This window comes from Myodes glareolus, chromosome 16 (genome assembly GCF_982192425.1).
Source record: "Myodes glareolus chromosome 16, mMyoGla1.1, whole genome shotgun sequence".
NCBI lineage: Eukaryota > Metazoa > Chordata > Mammalia > Rodentia > Cricetidae > Myodes > Myodes glareolus.
In genome coordinates this window covers 40,964,191-40,980,166 of record NC_142041.1, presented here as the reverse complement: position 1 = coordinate 40,980,166, position 15,976 = coordinate 40,964,191, and the positions used below count along the sequence as shown (strand labels likewise).

General features: G+C 44.2%; 1 protein-coding gene across 3 annotated transcripts in view; it reads left to right on the top strand.

Annotated features, from left to right (window-relative positions):
* Mdn1 (midasin AAA ATPase 1) overlaps positions 1 to 15,976 on the top strand; it is a 129,761-nt gene that overhangs the window by 86,426 nt on the left and 27,359 nt on the right. For all 3 annotated transcript variants that reach the window (XM_087897210.1, XM_087897209.1, XM_087897208.1), the window contains exons 63-80: positions 566 to 1,274; positions 3,448 to 3,609; positions 3,746 to 4,019; positions 4,557 to 4,792; positions 5,187 to 5,282; positions 5,819 to 5,913; positions 6,285 to 6,406; positions 6,740 to 6,886; positions 7,350 to 7,459; positions 8,100 to 8,173; positions 8,630 to 8,822; positions 10,047 to 10,209; positions 11,066 to 11,212; positions 11,991 to 12,117; positions 13,015 to 13,120; positions 13,740 to 13,855; positions 14,722 to 15,198; positions 15,408 to 15,634. In XM_087897210.1, the coding sequence (XP_087753336.1) occupies positions 566 to 1,274; positions 3,448 to 3,609; positions 3,746 to 4,019; positions 4,557 to 4,792; positions 5,187 to 5,282; positions 5,819 to 5,913; positions 6,285 to 6,406; positions 6,740 to 6,886; positions 7,350 to 7,459; positions 8,100 to 8,173; positions 8,630 to 8,822; positions 10,047 to 10,209; positions 11,066 to 11,212; positions 11,991 to 12,117; positions 13,015 to 13,120; positions 13,740 to 13,855; positions 14,722 to 15,198; positions 15,408 to 15,634 (3,581 nt within the window). The remainder of the gene's footprint in view (positions 1 to 565; positions 1,275 to 3,447; positions 3,610 to 3,745; positions 4,020 to 4,556; positions 4,793 to 5,186; positions 5,283 to 5,818; positions 5,914 to 6,284; positions 6,407 to 6,739; positions 6,887 to 7,349; positions 7,460 to 8,099; positions 8,174 to 8,629; positions 8,823 to 10,046; positions 10,210 to 11,065; positions 11,213 to 11,990; positions 12,118 to 13,014; positions 13,121 to 13,739; positions 13,856 to 14,721; positions 15,199 to 15,407; positions 15,635 to 15,976) is intronic.

The following is a 15,976-nucleotide window of genomic DNA, read 5'->3' as shown; positions in this document are numbered from 1 at the left end:
ACATTGAGAGGCTCACAGCCACCTGTAAGTAGCTTCGGGATATCTTGATGCCTCATGCCTCTGGCCCCAGCAGGCACCTTCACATAAGACACACATACACAACATACATACACAAAATTAAAAATAAATTAAATATTTTTTAATGCTGTTGAAGGCTAGATAGTGGTGCCTTTTAATAATAGCACTAGGAAGGCAGAGGCAAACAGATCTCTTGTGTTTGAGGCCAGCCTGGTCTGTGGAGTGAGTTCCAGGACAACCAGAGCAACACAGAAAAAGCCTGCTTAATGCTCTTCAGTCTCAGTGTCCATAATAGCAAGGGCAGATTGTTGCATCAACCTGGTCAGTGAGCTGTGGCAAGGCTTTCATGAGATGTATTGAAAGTACTTTTCAAACATGTGTAGTAATTCATGAGTGCTTAAAGATGTTACCCAGTTTCATTATCATTGCTAATATTACCCTCAGTTCTTATTAGCTAATGTCTTCATTGTCTTCCTCGATTTGAGGGCCAAATCCAGATTCACTGCTTTTCTAACAGCATTTGTATGTTGTGTTAATTTTCCTTCAGGTTACTTCCCCAAAGGATCAGTCAGCTGGAGAATGTAGTTCACAGCCTGTCACAAAAACAGGCCTTCAGACCCCACCAACCCAGTTATGAGTCCTTGGTACAAGAGATCCACCACTACGTCACTAGCATCGCCGAGGTCACTGCCGTGCAGGACCTGCTCATGCGACTCCTTCAGGCCCTCCACGCAGACAGATCAAGGTCTGCTCAAGCGCTCCAGAACCTTTTAAAGGAGGAGGCCTCTTGGCAGCAGTCACATCACCAGTTTAGAAAGCGACTGGTGGAAGAGTATGCCTTATATCCAGACATCGTTTCCCCACTGCAGGCATCCGTCTTGCAGTTGCAGCATGGCATGAGGCTCGTGGCATCTGAAGTCCATGCCTCCCTCCACAGCAGTGTGATCTGTGCAGAAAATCTGGGGGCCCTGGCCATGGCTGTGCTAGCTTTCCCGTCTGTGGGCCCCAGTTTTCCTACCTATCATGCTCATGCAGATGCTTTGTGCTCTGTGAACTCAGTGGAAGCTCTGCAAAGTCTTCGGAAACTGATGGTCAAGGGCTCAGGAGGAAAGGAAAGAGAAGGCGAGAGCCAGCAGCAACCTTACCCGACCCGGGAGCAGTTACTGATGAACGCTCTTCTTTACCTGCGTTCCCATGTGCTGTACAAAGGCGAGCTGGATCAGAGGGCCCTGCTGCTCTTCAGACATCTATGCCAAGTAAGCCTATTGCCAAGAGGACTGCCTGCTATGGTAGAGAATGGTTGGGAAGTAGGTTTTCACCCGATGCTTCCCTTGTCTCCTTTGATTACAAAGTTTGTATAGGAGGTGGGGTCAGGGCTATGCTTTTTTTGGTAACTGGTTGGGTTTTTTGAGGGTCTTGGGTATTTCTGACTGTCCTGGTACTCATTATGTAGCCCAGACTACTAGCCTCAGACTTGTGACACTTATCCTACCTTATCACTGGAATACTTAGGTTACAGGTGTGTACCAGCATAGCAAGCTTGCCCAGCTCCCTTCAATCTAACTGGGCCCTCCTTTGTGGTGTGTATTATAAGCATCTTTTTTTTTAAATAATAAACCTCAAATTTATAGATTTTACTTTGTAACAATAGCTTGTTAAGAAATTAATATTATAGTATAGTGACCTAATACTCAGCAACTAAAAGAATATGCTGGTCAAGGTCAATTCTATACTGTCATGGAGCGTGATACTTACTCTTAGGTTGCTAGAGCTGTAAGACACACAGCAAGGCACTAGTGAGTCCATCTGCTTAGTATTCAAACCTAATAGCACTTGGTAATTATTCCTGCTTGCTGTATTATTCATGTGTCATATATTTCCTCAATAATTTTCTCATATCTGTGCACTCATTAAGTTACTTTGTATAGTTAATATTTTATTTACTATTTTGGAGGGAAAAACAGTAAATCTCATAGAAAATAGTCTTGCATCTTTGGGTAACCTAGAGAACAGGATTATAGGACAAAGATTAAACCTGTGCTGAAGGTGTAGCTCAGTTGTGCTGGCCCAGCACGCCATAGGACCTAAGTTTGGTTTCTTAGTACCTAAACCGGAGCGCTTACATACAGATCTGTCATTCCAGCACGGAAATCAAGAGTTATCCTGACCTCAACCAGTTCCTGGCTCACCTGTCTCAAATCCATTAGCTCTAGCTCTTTATCTTTAAAAAATAAATAAATATGGGCTTATCTGTTTTTCCAGAAGATCTTGGTTTGGTTCCCAGTACCCTCGTGCCTCTTAAAACTGCCTGTAACTCTAGTTTCAGGGAATCCGATGCCCTCTCCTGGCCTCCGAAGGGCACAAGGCATGCATATGGTGTATATCCATGCAATAGGCAAGATATCCTAACACATGAAAACTGAATTTTTAAAAACATAAATATTTAATCCTACTTCTTAGGCTTTTAATTTAATTATCTTTCTTTAATGATACCTACTATTTCCTAAACCCTCAAAACTATTTGATGGCAACATTTGGGCACACACCCAATTAATTCCAGCATTTACAGAGTAGAGGCAGGAGGATCAGGAGAAATCCAGCTGCACTATGTAAAGAGTTTGAGGATAGCCTGGGATACATGGGACTTATCTGAAAAAAGGAAAAGAAGGGGTTGGAGAGATAGTTCAGAAGAGTTTGATTGCCAGCACTCATGTGGCATCTCATAATCATCCTTGACTCCGGTTTCAGGGGACCCTTCTCCCTCTTTCGGGCCTCTTTGGATACCAGGTTCACCCAGTGCACAGGCATGCAGGCAAGCAAAACATCCACTCATATTTAATTAAATTGTAACTTTAAAAGACCTACATAAAAAAAGAAAACTAAACAGAAAGAAAAAACCACATTTGATTGTCTGTTGGTTTCCTTCATTTAATACATTTTTGTTGTTGGAGATGATTTCACTGTAGCTCTAGCTGTCCTGGAACTTACTATGTAGACTGCTCTAGCCTCTGCCTATCATCATTTATAGTTTTTGCCAATTTAAGGACCTAAAATCTGAGACAGCAGGGCATTTGGGAAGTGTCTAGCATAGTCTGATGTTGAACCCTAGGCCTGCTTGCTAAAGTGCCTACTAAATGCATTCTTTGTCAACTCCCTCACCCCTTTGAACAAAAAGCACACTAGTGTTAGCTGTACTGTAGCACACTTGTAGAGCATTGAAATTGTAGCGGTGCAGAAGCCAGGAAAATGATGATGACCCACAGCTTGAACAGAAGCGCATTAGCTCTCTGCTACATGGGATTTTATTTCTTAGCTGTTGTCTTATGTTTGGGGGCCCTTAGTATCTTCATACATGTGGGAAAGCCAAGATTGATGAATCTTGCCTGTGGTCCTGTGAATGCTTCATTTTTCTGCCCGTATGACCTTCAGGAGATCATCAATGAGTGGGATGAACAGGAGCGCATAGCCCAAGAGAAGGCAGAACAAGAGAATAGCCTGTACAGGTACCGAAGCAGGAGCTGCAGGACAGCCCTGAGTGAGGAGGAGGAAGAAGAACTCGAGCTCAGAAAATTCTTCCCACTGCATGAAAAGGTAGTGGGTTTTGCTCTGTGGCTGTATTTAGCATTCATTGTTTCAGTAGTAATGGCACTGTTCTCTTGACGGTTCATACTCCTTCTCTCCATTTTCTGCAGATTGTAATCAAATTCGTTGTTCTATTGCTGTCTAGGACTTTGCAGATATTTTGATAGAACAAACTCTAGAGGAGAAAAAAGGAGCTTCAGAAGGGCAAGAAGAGGAGGAAGCCACAGACCCAGCTCTCCTGTCCCAGAGTTCAATGCAGGCAGTGATGCTGATACATCAACAGTTGTGCCTCAGCTTTGCACGGTCCCTTTGGTACCAACAGACTGTGCCACCACATGAAGCAAAACACTATCTCAGCCTGTTTCTATCTTGCTATCAGACTGGAGCATCTCTGGTGACACACTGCTACCCTCTGATGGGTATGGAAGTTCTTATTAATGCTCTTGGGAAATCAAAATGAGTAGATGATTTTGCTGTTTCTGGAACAATTTAAGATAATGAAATTGTTTTTATTTTCCTGTTCCTAGTTCCCCTAGCTTAAAAATTTAAGAACTTGATTTAAAAGTCTTCAGTAGTACAGATTTTCATTAGTAGCCTATGAGAAAAGATATGGACTTGATTTGTGTGTTGTTTTTTCTTGAATTGGTTCCACTTTTCTCTGGTTGTTAATTTTGTATGATGCTAAGAGTACAACCTCAGTGCCTCACATTGAGATACATTTTTTGTCTCTAACTTCATAGATTTTTTAAAACAATCTGGGAACTCAGCAATTCTTTGCAACTCACGGAATCTAGTTTGACATCAGTTCGTTGCATGGTGTTTGCGACATGAAACTTGCAATTACTCCATTGGAAAGAGGCTTTAGTCCCAGTTCATTGTTTCTGACATCTTTATAACTTCTTGTTGAACAGTCGTATTGAGTTCACTGACTTTCCATGATCTTGTTACCTTCACAGGAGTTGAGCTGAATGAGCAGCTCCTGGGCAGTCAGCTTTTGGCCTGCTCTCTCTCCTATAACACTGTGTATGGGGAGGCCTCCTCCGACCTGATGATGAAGCCTGACGGGCCCTATGATTTCTACCAGCACCCCAATGTGGCAGAAGCCCGGCACTGCCAACCTGTGCTCCAAGACTTTTCAGAAGCTGTCAGTCGATTGCTGGAGGACTGGCCAGAACACCCCGTACTGCAACAGGTAGTGGCTAGCTAGGAGGAGGAGTGAATTACCCAAGGACCCAAGTTTGCCCAGAGGATGTGGCCTTTATAAAAGATTTCCTTGCCGTGCAGTGGTGGCGCACGCCTTTAATTCCATCACTCGATAGTCAGAGGCAGGCAGATCTCTGTGAGTTTGAGATCAGCCTGGTCTACAGAGTGAGATCCAGGACAGCCAGGGCTACACAGAGAAAGCATGTCTCGGGTGGAATGAGGGATGGACTTTCTTCAGTCAGGTTCCCCATCCTGAAAGTTTTCTTCCACAGTTGTTTTTATAGGCATTGTGAAGCATAGAGTAAATCATCCTGTCAGGACTCTTCACAGCCGGTCACTGGCAGTTCTACTCAGATACCCAAATCTTTTTCTTTTTTTTTAAGCTTCTCGTTGTCATGGACAGAATTCGTGGTTTCCCACTTTCCAGTCCCATCTCAAAGCTACTGAATGGCTTAGAGATCCTTCTGGCAAAGGCACAAGTAAGATTATTTCTTTTCCTTGTTTTAGTTTTTGGTATTTTGACACCCATGTTAAAACAGAAGGGTACAATCTGGTTTGGAGAAAGATGAAGATTTTTGGTCTTTAAGTTGGGGTGAGATTGGTGCCAGTTTGAAGGGTGGGGCCTGGTGACCAGGGCTCTAAGGAACTCACTGTGTGGGGACAGTGACAGCTTGTGATCATTCTTCATGCCCACACAGCCTCCACATTGTCTGCTGTCTGCCCACTTGACAGAAAGTAGTCAGATGAACTTGTTCAAGGATCAAAGCCAGCAGCAGGAATTCTGATATGGTCACAAACTCTTCTTTTGTCTGTCTCTGACTTTGACTCTGTTGTGTTGTACCACATGACTACTTGTAATACGGTGGCAATTGGTGTCACAGTGGGATTCTGTACTTGTGATTGGTGAAAGTTAGGGGCCCAGTAGTCTTCTCTTAAGGAAAGTCCAAGGTGTTACTGAGGGGGGAGGAAGTAACTAAGGTTGAATAATGGCAACAAAAGGTCTTTGTTTCTTTAGGATTGGGAGGAGAATGCAAGTCGAGCATTGTCTCTTCGGAAACATCTTGATTTAGTCACTCAGATGATCATTCGGTGGCGTAAACTGGAGCTGAAGTAAGTGACCTCTCCCTGCCCCCCACCCCAAGGAGCTCATGTGTACCACATGGCTGTTGCAGGTGTGCTTTAATCATGGAGTTTAAAGCCAAGCAAGCTTTAAGCAGACCATATATTCTGAGATAGCAAACTGAATGGCTTCTCCATGACCGTCTGTAAAAATGGTGAATTTTTGCTATTGTGGTGGTGCACATCTTTAATTCCTGCACTTTGGAGGCAGAGACAGGGTTGCTGTGAGATTGAAGTCAGCCAGGGCTACATAGTGAGGATGCCCCCCCACCTCCTAAAAAAAGTGAGCATTTACATTGTAAATTTATGATTTCAACTGGATTTACCTAAATGTCTCTATCTCCCACCCCCACCCCGGTCAGTTGCTGGTCAATGAGTTTGGATAATGCCATGAGACGCCATACTGAGAAGTCCACCAAGCACTGGTTCTCCATCTATCAGATGCTGGAGAAGCACATGCAGGAACGCACAGAGGAGCAGGAAGGTAAGGCAGATGACCTTTGTGGACTCTAGAGAACCAGTCATAAGGTTACACCGTTCTGGATGTCTAGGAACTAACTCAGTGTAAGTTAGTAGTTAGCGTGCTTGAGTTAAAGCTGCTTCATACTAATGTTTTATAATTCACAGTGAGTGCATTTAATACATAACGTGCATACAGGTTTTATATGGAAGACAGTCACTGTAACCGTAATCTTTGTTCAGTTTGGTGTAGTACCTACCTAATGGTCCTTCCTCCTTTGATGTGTGGTACACTGCCTGCATTTTAGGGATGGGAGGGATGGTTAAAGGCACATGTATGTTTTATTTTACTCTGAAGATGACAAGCAGATGACCCTGATGTTGCTGGTCAGCACATTACAAGCATTTATTGAAGGCTCTTCGCTGGGAGAGTTCCATGCCCGACTCCAGATGTTACTGGTGTTCCATTGTCATGTCTTACTGATGCCACAAATTGAAGGAAAAGGTGAGGATTTTTTTCCCTCATTTACCATGTACTGTTCGTTTGAGACTTGGCCTAACTATGAAGCCGTGGGTTGCCTAGAGCTTGCAACATAGTAAATCCCGTGTAAAAACTGCTGATACCAGTAATTAAGTCATCACTGCTATAAATTGAGTATAAATTGTATATTAATTAGAGTTGAGGCATAGTGTGTTGATTTTGTGAGTTTTAGATAAAGAATTTAAAGGATTGGTTTAAAGAGGTCGTCAGTAGATGATCTGTTCCGGCAGTGAATCTGGTAGAGGTTGGAATGAAAATACGGCAGCAGCCTGCAGTTTCGAGGAATGCTAAGTTCGGATCCATTATAACAAACTTGATTCTGGAATGTGCTCTAATTTTATGGCCTGGGTAATGGGGAAGACTCAGGCTGGCACCAGAAGCAATATAGTGAATGTACTGTGCTTGTTTCCTTTTTCATTTCTTCCAGATTCACTTTGCAGTGTTCTGTGGAATTTGTACCATTATTACAAGCAATTTCTTGACCCAGTCCAAGCTAAAATTGTGGAACTTCGCTCCCCCATAGAAAAAGAACTTAAAGTAAGATTAGTAACTGTCATAATTACCCTTGAGAGAACAAAATCAGCCCATCCTTTCCTTTAGTTCTGTTCTTTGATCATTACAAGAGTGAGGCAGGAGACAAGAGGAAGAGGCCACAGATGTTTATTAGAGCTACCACAGGGAAGTCTATGTGCCAAATTACATGGGACATGAAGTGCCTTAAGGCAAGGAGAGTCCTCTGTGAAGAGTAGGATTGAAGAGCCAGTGCTGAAATGAAGACCATGACTAACTTGGTGATCTTTACGCTGGAGTGCCTACCAGATGAGTTATTGGTGGTGGTATCACTATTGGTCATCATTTTGTTTTGTTTTCTCTGTGTAACAGTCCTATCTGTTCTAGAACTAGCTCTGTAGACCAGGCTGGCCTCGAACTCACAGAGATCCCCCTGCCTTTGCCTCCCTGAGTGCTGGGATTAAAGGCGTGTACTAACACCGCCCAACGATCATCATTTTTTCATTGATTTGAGGCAATTACATGGTTCCCCTTTTAGTTTTCTATATATTCCCGACACTGTGTTTGGGATAGAATAGCCTCGGGCCTTTGACAAGTAGGTAACATAGGGAGATATGGAGATGCAAGCTTTATAAAAGCCTTTTCCTGATCTTCCTTTGTCTTTCAGGAATTTGTGAAGATATCAAAGTGGAATGATGTCAGCTTCTGGTCTATTAAGCAATCTGTGGAAAAGACACATAGGTAATCTATCTTTTAAAAGCGGGAGTGACCTTTCAAGCCACAGTTCTGTAGGGTGGGCTGCATGACTACAGTGTTTCCTCTACCTGCCTGTACTGCGCTTGTGCTTCCACGGACAAGACTGAAATGCAGGAGAAATGTATACCTTGGGCAGAGCAGGCCGTGTGCCCAGAGGGCTGGTCTTCTACCACCTACCACCTACCAGCTGGTTATCTTGAGCACAGCAACCCCATTGTGGCTGGCTTCCATGTCCTCTTGTAGAAAAGGTGGGGTAACAGTATTTGGCATATATTTTGTCCTAAAAATCCAATAATTATGAATACCTAAGGAGATCAGAATAACTATAAAAGATAAAAGGTATTGTATATATGTGTATATGTTTGCATTATAATTCTTTCTTTGCTTTCACCTTTACAATGGTGTGTTTTTAACCCTATATCTGTTATTGCTTGAGATCAGAACCCTCTTTAAATACATGAAGAAATTTGAAGCTGTCCTGAATGAACCCTGTCGGTCCTGTCTGGTAGAGAGCAGCAAGGAAGAACATCCTGACTGTTTGCCGAAGCCAACAAAGGAAACTGAGCCATCACCCATCCAGAGTCTGAACAGGGCACTGAGGGAGACCCTGTTAGCACAGCCAACAGCACACCAGGTACTAATCCGTGGGATGCTGCATGTTTAATCCCAAGGCAGTTAAATAGGATCTTTTTGGTTAAGAGATGACCTAGGAATCAGACAAGGAATGCCTTTGAGATTTTCTTCTTTGGATCTATATAGATATTGGGTTGTTTGCCTAGCTGTGCTACAGAATTAGGCAGAAACCACGATCCAGTCAGTTGGCTCAGCGATAAAGTGATTGATTGATCTCTGGAACCCACATAAAGGTTATAAAAAGAGAGAATCAACTCTCAGAAAAATTCTGTGACCTGATTGCATCTACACGTGAATACATCTACAGATAATAAAATGAGCTAGTGGAGCAGAGCAGTTAGATGAGGAAGCTGCTCAGTGCCTGCTGAGTTCATGCTCTAAATGCTTGCCTGTGGTTCCTTACCAGCACCATGTTTGAGATGGTGTGCAAAATTTCTGGAAATGTAAGCGACAGAGCTCTGAAGTGGACGCTGTCAGGTCCCGCCACCTCTCTTTGGGTGTGAGGAGCGTTGCTCCAGAGAGTACTCATTTTGAATCTTACTGAGCTTCCCATCCTGGGCTTCACAGTCACCAATGAGGTCTTTGAGCTATTTTAGAATCATTGGATAAGTATAGTAACAAGTGCTCATATCTCCATATGCTGGCAAATTTCTATAGACTATTTATCAACTCTCTGCTGCCACACTCTGATCAAAATTTTTGATTTGCTGATGGTGACAACGTATGGATTTCAGGCTTGGGGGTGCTGGTGATGAAAATGTGCCATAGTGGGTGAAGGTTTTCCTTTAATTGATATTTGACCTCAGTACCTGTGAACTGTCCTTGGGACCAGGAGGATAGGGATACACAACCTATTTGCCTTGATTTGTACCTGAACACATTGGTTTGGTACCATGATGACCACCGTCTTACTGCTCATTGTATCTTGTTAGGTTAAAACCTTATGACATGCTAGGTCATCCACATACAAAAAATAATTCGGGTTTCTAAACATCATGTATATGTGCTATATCTATTCCTGAGATGATGATTTTGTGTTTGCTGGACAAGAAGGGAGGCAGAAGTAGGCGGATCTCTGTGAGTTTGAGGCCATCCTGGTCTACAAAGCAAATTCTAGAACAACCAGGGCTATACAGAGAAATCCTGTCTTGAAATTAAAAAAAGAGGGGAGGATGTGACTGTCACTCTGTTTCTTGATAGGGAACTAACCTGTACTGTCTCAAAGGCTTCCATTACAGGGAAGTATCAACTCTCTGGTCCTTTGTCTGTGGAGGGAGAGCTTCTTTGTCGCTTGCCGAAACTCTCAAAGCGAATGAAGAAAATATGCCTGGTGTTTATGAAGAAGAGCCCTCTACCTTACCTAGTGGAAAGCCTTGACCAGTTCACTGGTGAGTGCCCACAGCCAGGGCAAAAGTGAGACTTACTCTACCCTCTCTCCTCCCCGACACACACTGCCCATGATGGCTGGGAGTGTGGGACCTGTGTCACTTTTGACTTCTTGTACACTATTTAAACAAGTGTGCTAAAAATCAAAGTCCAAAGCCTGAGACCTGATAATAATGTAGAGGATCTTAATTTCATCCTTCTGTCTTCACGTGCAAAGTCCTTTTTTCTCTGAGACAGGGTGTCTCTTTGTAACAGCCTTGGCTGTCCTGGAACTTACGCCGTAGACCATGTGCTCCAGAGGCAGAGGCAGATGAATGAATCTCTGAGTTTGAGGCCCAGTCTGGTCTACAAAGTGAGGTTCAGGACTATTATACAGAGAAAGAAACACTGTCTCAAAAGAACAAAATAAATAAATGAATTAGAACTACAGATAAGTACTTCTGACGTTGTATAGATTAAAAGAGCATTTAGCTTATACTAACTATAGGGAAGGAATGGAATGCAATTATCGGAAATTCTCCTGGTTGATTAAAATTCATGGTATAATGAGCTACACAATTGGTACTCAAAAATAGGTTCTGTGGGGGGTTTTTTGTTTTGTTTTGTCTTTTTTTTGGTTTTTCTTTGGTTTGTTGGTTTGGCTTATTTTTAAGAGATGCATTATTTTCCCATTTCTGTGCATTTTTACAAGTGTAGTTCAAACAATTCATTGAACATTTGCCAAATGCTAGGAACTGTTAAGAGTGCAGGTGAAAGAGGAACGGTACTTACCGTAGCCCCCGTGCCGCAGGAGCTCCTAGATACAGAGCAAACGTGCACACATTAATAAGGCCTTGGGATTTTATGTTTTCCCTACAGGTGAAGTAGTTTCTTCTGTAAGTGAGTTGCAGAGCTTAAGTGTGGAGCCCTCTGCTGAGAAAGAAAAGCAGCAGTCAGAAGCCAAGCACATTCTCATGCGGAAGCATCGTGCTCTATCGGATCTCTTTAAACACCTTGCACAAATGGGTGAGGGATGCTCCTGAAACACTGAAAAGTATAATTACCAGTGTTTATTTTCAGGTTTTAGGATGTGCATGTGTTGTACACATGATCTTGTGCGGGTACTAATGGAGACCAGAAGAGCGTCTCTTCCCCTGGAGCTGGAATTACAGACAGTTGTGAGCTACTTAGTACTGGTGGTAGAAACTGAACGCGGGGTCATCAGGAAGAGCAGCAAATACTCTTACCCACTGAGCCTTATCCCCAGCCCCTGTAATCAGCCTGGGGGTAGTGGTGACATGGGTGATTTGGGGAGACATTCCGGAAACATAAAATAAAGCACTAGACAGAGTTGTGGAATGTCGTTCTATGAATTGCAGGCACACATAAGAGAATGCTACAGTGAACTACTGGTCCCTACACCTTTTCTGGTTTTGCGGTACCTAGAACTGATATTTCCTGCTTTCGGTAGTGTTTTTACTCTCCTATCACAGGTAGAGAACGGTGCTTTTCAGCATCTGAGTCACTTGGGGAATCGTGTTAAAACGCGGGGACTGATCCTGTTTTAGTTGGTGCAGTTCTTTGTTGCCGCATAGCCCAAGTCGGCCTCACACTCTTGATCCTTCTCCTCCCGGCCCCCTCCCCCCCACGGACTGGATCATAGGCATGGACTGTCACCCCTGGCTACAAGTTTCTAGGGATACACGTCACAAACTTTACTTTGACTAGAGGGGTGTTTGGGGTGGTGGGTATAGCCTTTTCTCGCTGAGTTACTTTACTTTAATGAGTGCTGTTGATTTCCTAGGTCTGTCGTATCGAAAAGGCCTTGCCTGGGCCCGTACAAAAAGTCCTCAAGAGTTGCTTCATCTTCACCCATTAGATCTCAAGAGCGCGTTGTCTATAGTCAGCAGCACTCAGGAGGCCGATTCTAGGTTGGTTTGTTTTTAAATTGTTCATTGAGGAAGTCTCTAAACTTCCAAGAGAGTTGACAGTTACAAAAGGATCTAGTTATTACCTAATGCATTAAGTGTTCGTTTTCCTCTGCTTCTCCTTTGCGTGTTTGCCCCCTGCTGTTGGTCTGCGGTGCTAAGTGTGTTTCCACTGCTGGCCTGCAGCCTCACCCCGTGTCCTTGGCTTCCCTGAGGTCTGCTCGCTTGACTTGAATTTACAGCTGGGGATCTCTTAGAAGCCATGGGTTCTGCTTGTGTGTGAGTTCTAAAATACTCAGTTTGAGAGCTGAACACCTTGAGACAGAGCTGTCTATGTTACCTACCAAGAAGTCCCTAAGCTATCTGCATGTGTTTTAATGCTCGGTGTCTTTGTGGGGCTTTAAATTTGAGTTGAACAGCACTATAAAGGGGAAAGTTGCATAGCAGCTTCCTAGAGTAACAGCTTTTCAAGATAGTTTCCAAATGTGCTTGCAGTCTCATTTTGGTCCCCGTGTAACTGAGAGTGAGTTGTCCCTCTCCTTTCGACAAGACACGTTTTCCAGTTTATTCTCTAGCACCTGTGTGGCCCCATGTTAAGCCGTTCCTGCCTTGCTAGCATTTTGTGCATGTCTATCCCTGGTTCTTTGTCTGTTCACGTCAGTTGCATAAGACATGCCCTCCATCGTCAAGTTAGTTTATAAAGCTTTCACTGGAGAAAACAGACATTGCTGCTGCTTGTTTGCCAGTAATGCTTCCAGTGCTAAGTACCCTGCTCCTAGATATGCTGATTTTAGTTGTTGACTCTGGCTTGTACCCAATATACTCAGAAGTCTTGAGTCATTGGGATCTTCAGTGGGCAGTTGTGGTTTAATACAATAAGTTGCTTGATTTCTTTTCTAGGATCCTCACAGAAATTTCATCTTTGTGGGATGGGTGTCAGAAGTATTTTTATCGCTCTCTTGCACGGCACACCAGGCTTACTACAGCCCTAGCAGCTCCTGTCAAGGTAGACGCACACGGGCTGGGAAAGCATCTGCTCTGCTCATCCGTGTCACCATCTTCATCAGACAGCAACAAGCCGGTTATTTAGTGTGATCCTAGAGCAGCTTAGAGTAATTTCACCACATTTGCCAAGAGCACCACTTAACTCTCGTGAGCTGAGAGCAAACCACGTCTGTCCAGGTTTTGGTGTTGTACTTCATTCCTCCTCATGGATGTCAGTGATCTCAGAAGCTAGTCAGAGGGTCACTGCTGGAAGACACGGTGCACTACTGCACACACACTGTGTGTGTGAGGTCGCCTGGGTTTCACGGGATAGCTTTTGGGGGCTGGAAAGATGGCTCAGTGGTTAAGAACACTTGCTGCTCTTAGGAATGACCCAGGTTTAGTTCTGAGCACTCACATAGTGCCTCATTACTGTCTGTAACTCCAGTTCCAGGGTATCAGGCGTCCTCTTTTGACCTCTAGCATGTATGTGGTGCACATACATACATGCAGGCAAACAAAGTCATAATTTTTTTTTTTTAAGAAAGAAATAATTTCTGGTGGACCCTCTGGTGCATGTGTGAGGAGGGCAGGGGTTATCAGCAATGCCTTCAGCGTGCTTTTTCTCTTCCTTCTGCCAGGAGATGAGCATGGGTAATGTTGACAGGTGTAAAGGGTTCTCAGCGCACTTGATGAAGCTGCTCATCCGACAGCGTCGCTCCCTGACCACACTGACTGAGCAGTGGATCATCCTCAGGTATGTTCATGTGCTGAGAGGACTAGCCTCTGCTCTCTGGAGTGGATGGAGCCCAGAGAGGTCGGTAGAGTTTTTTTGAGCACTACTTCATTTGATGCCAGGTACTATGCATAGACTGGTGAAAAGCAGTCTGTTGGAGCGAGTTCAGGGCCCAGCAAAAACAATGGGAAGAGTTCTGTGAGCTGGGTCTGGAATGAGGACGTTCACTGTGGATACGCTGATGGTCAGGGTTGTGGTTTTGGTCGCAAGGCTTCCCAGTCTTTGGGATGGGATTGGGTCTGCCTCTATCAGGCTTGTAGATTTCTTCAGTAGAAGCAGATAATTTAAAGATGAGGACGTTAGGAAGACTGTCAGCATCTGTTGAGTGTGTTCTTGGCTTAGAGACAATATTTCTGAACTGTATTCAGTTTAGCATCTATTTTTTGCTCAGTTCGTTGGGGCTTATTTCGCTAAATAGAGTAGTACATTTGCAAGGCAGAGAGTTGAAGTCTCTGCAAGGCAGAGTTGAAGTCACTGCTGCACTATGGCTGTTAGGTGGCTGGTAGTTAAGGTTCAACTGATAATGGCATGGGTTTTGATGCCTTTCCTGAAAGACTATAGGACGTGTTTAATTTGGGGAGTCATTTCAATAGATTTTTACCTGTTTGCACATACTTAGATAACCCCTCCAGCTCGTCTGTGTGTAAGTGTAATCCTGGCCCCTCCTGGTGAACTGCTCCTCTCCCACTGATCTACACCCCTAGCCCTTCTTAATTACATGAGAAAGCACACTTTCTCAGAAGCACACAGACAGATTTACTCTTTACAAACAGCCTGGTGGCATGGCTGAAGATGCCATTGTTCTTTCCCCACTTTTTCCTGCACAGGAACCTGCTCAGCTGTGTACAGGAGATTCACAGCAGGCTGGCTGGGCCCACCGTTTATCCTGTGGCCTTCCCACCCCAGGACAGTGTGCAGCAGTGGACAGAACGACTGCAGCACCTAGCCATGCAGAGCCAGATTCTGGTGGAGCAGCTCTCCTGGCTCTTCCAGTGCTGTCCCGGTGCAGACCCAGCTGATGGCCACAGTGATGCTCCAGTGCAGGAGCAGCCGTCTGACCCTCGCCTGGAGAGAATGGCTGCCAAGGGACCAGTATCAGGAGCCAACTCACTTCCCTCTGATCTGAGCTACCCATCCCCAGTACCTACAAGTCAGCTACCATCTGCTTGCCAGATGCGGCGACCAGATCGACTTTGGCAACAGTCAATTGCAAGATTGGCAGAGCTGTTGAAAACTATTAAAACTATGAAAACTGGTGTTGACAAAATCAGACAGCAGTCTTGTGAGACCCTCTTTCATACTTGGTAAGTGTGTCTCTCTTGCGTGTAGAGACTTCAGTCTTGGCTAAAATCATGAAGAAACTTGTTGCTTGAGTCCTATTACTCAGCAAACCTACATGGCGCTTTGTGACATCTGACTGTAACCTTTGAGAGACAGCGTGTTTGTGTGTTAGAGGGCGAGGAGAGTAGGTGTTGTAACCCTTCCTTTCAACATTGTGCTATTTCTATTGCAGGGAAGATTTTGAAGTTTGTTCGTCTGGGCTAAGTTGCCTGTCCCAAGTGTCAGCACATTTGCAAGGCTTAGAGTCCTTGTTCATTCCTCCAGGGATAGAGGTTGAGCAAACGGACTCACGGATGGCACTAGTGGAAAGCCTGGAATATCTAAGAGGAGAAGTCAGTAAGGCCATAGATGACTTCACTGCCTGGAAAGCACGTCTGTTCATGTCACACAGGCAAGGAGGTGAGAACTTAGAGCTGTGGTGCTGGGAAGTTAGTCCAGATTTAATCCTGATGACATCTGTCCTGAGAGGAGCACAGGCTCACTCATCCGTTACTGCTTCCCTTAGCCTCAATCAGCCTGAAGTGCCTAAGGCGGATAGGTAAGAGAAACTCAGAGTTTCTACTCACCACCAGAACTATTATTGTGTTGTGTTTTTGTTTGTTTTGGTTTTTGATTTGGGGGGGTATTCTTTTTGTATCATTGAAATAAAATGATGGCTTCATAGGTTTAACAGACAAGGAATCTGCCTTTTTCGTGCTTGGCTCCATCAGAGCTTGACGTAGTGATGAGCAAATAGTAGAG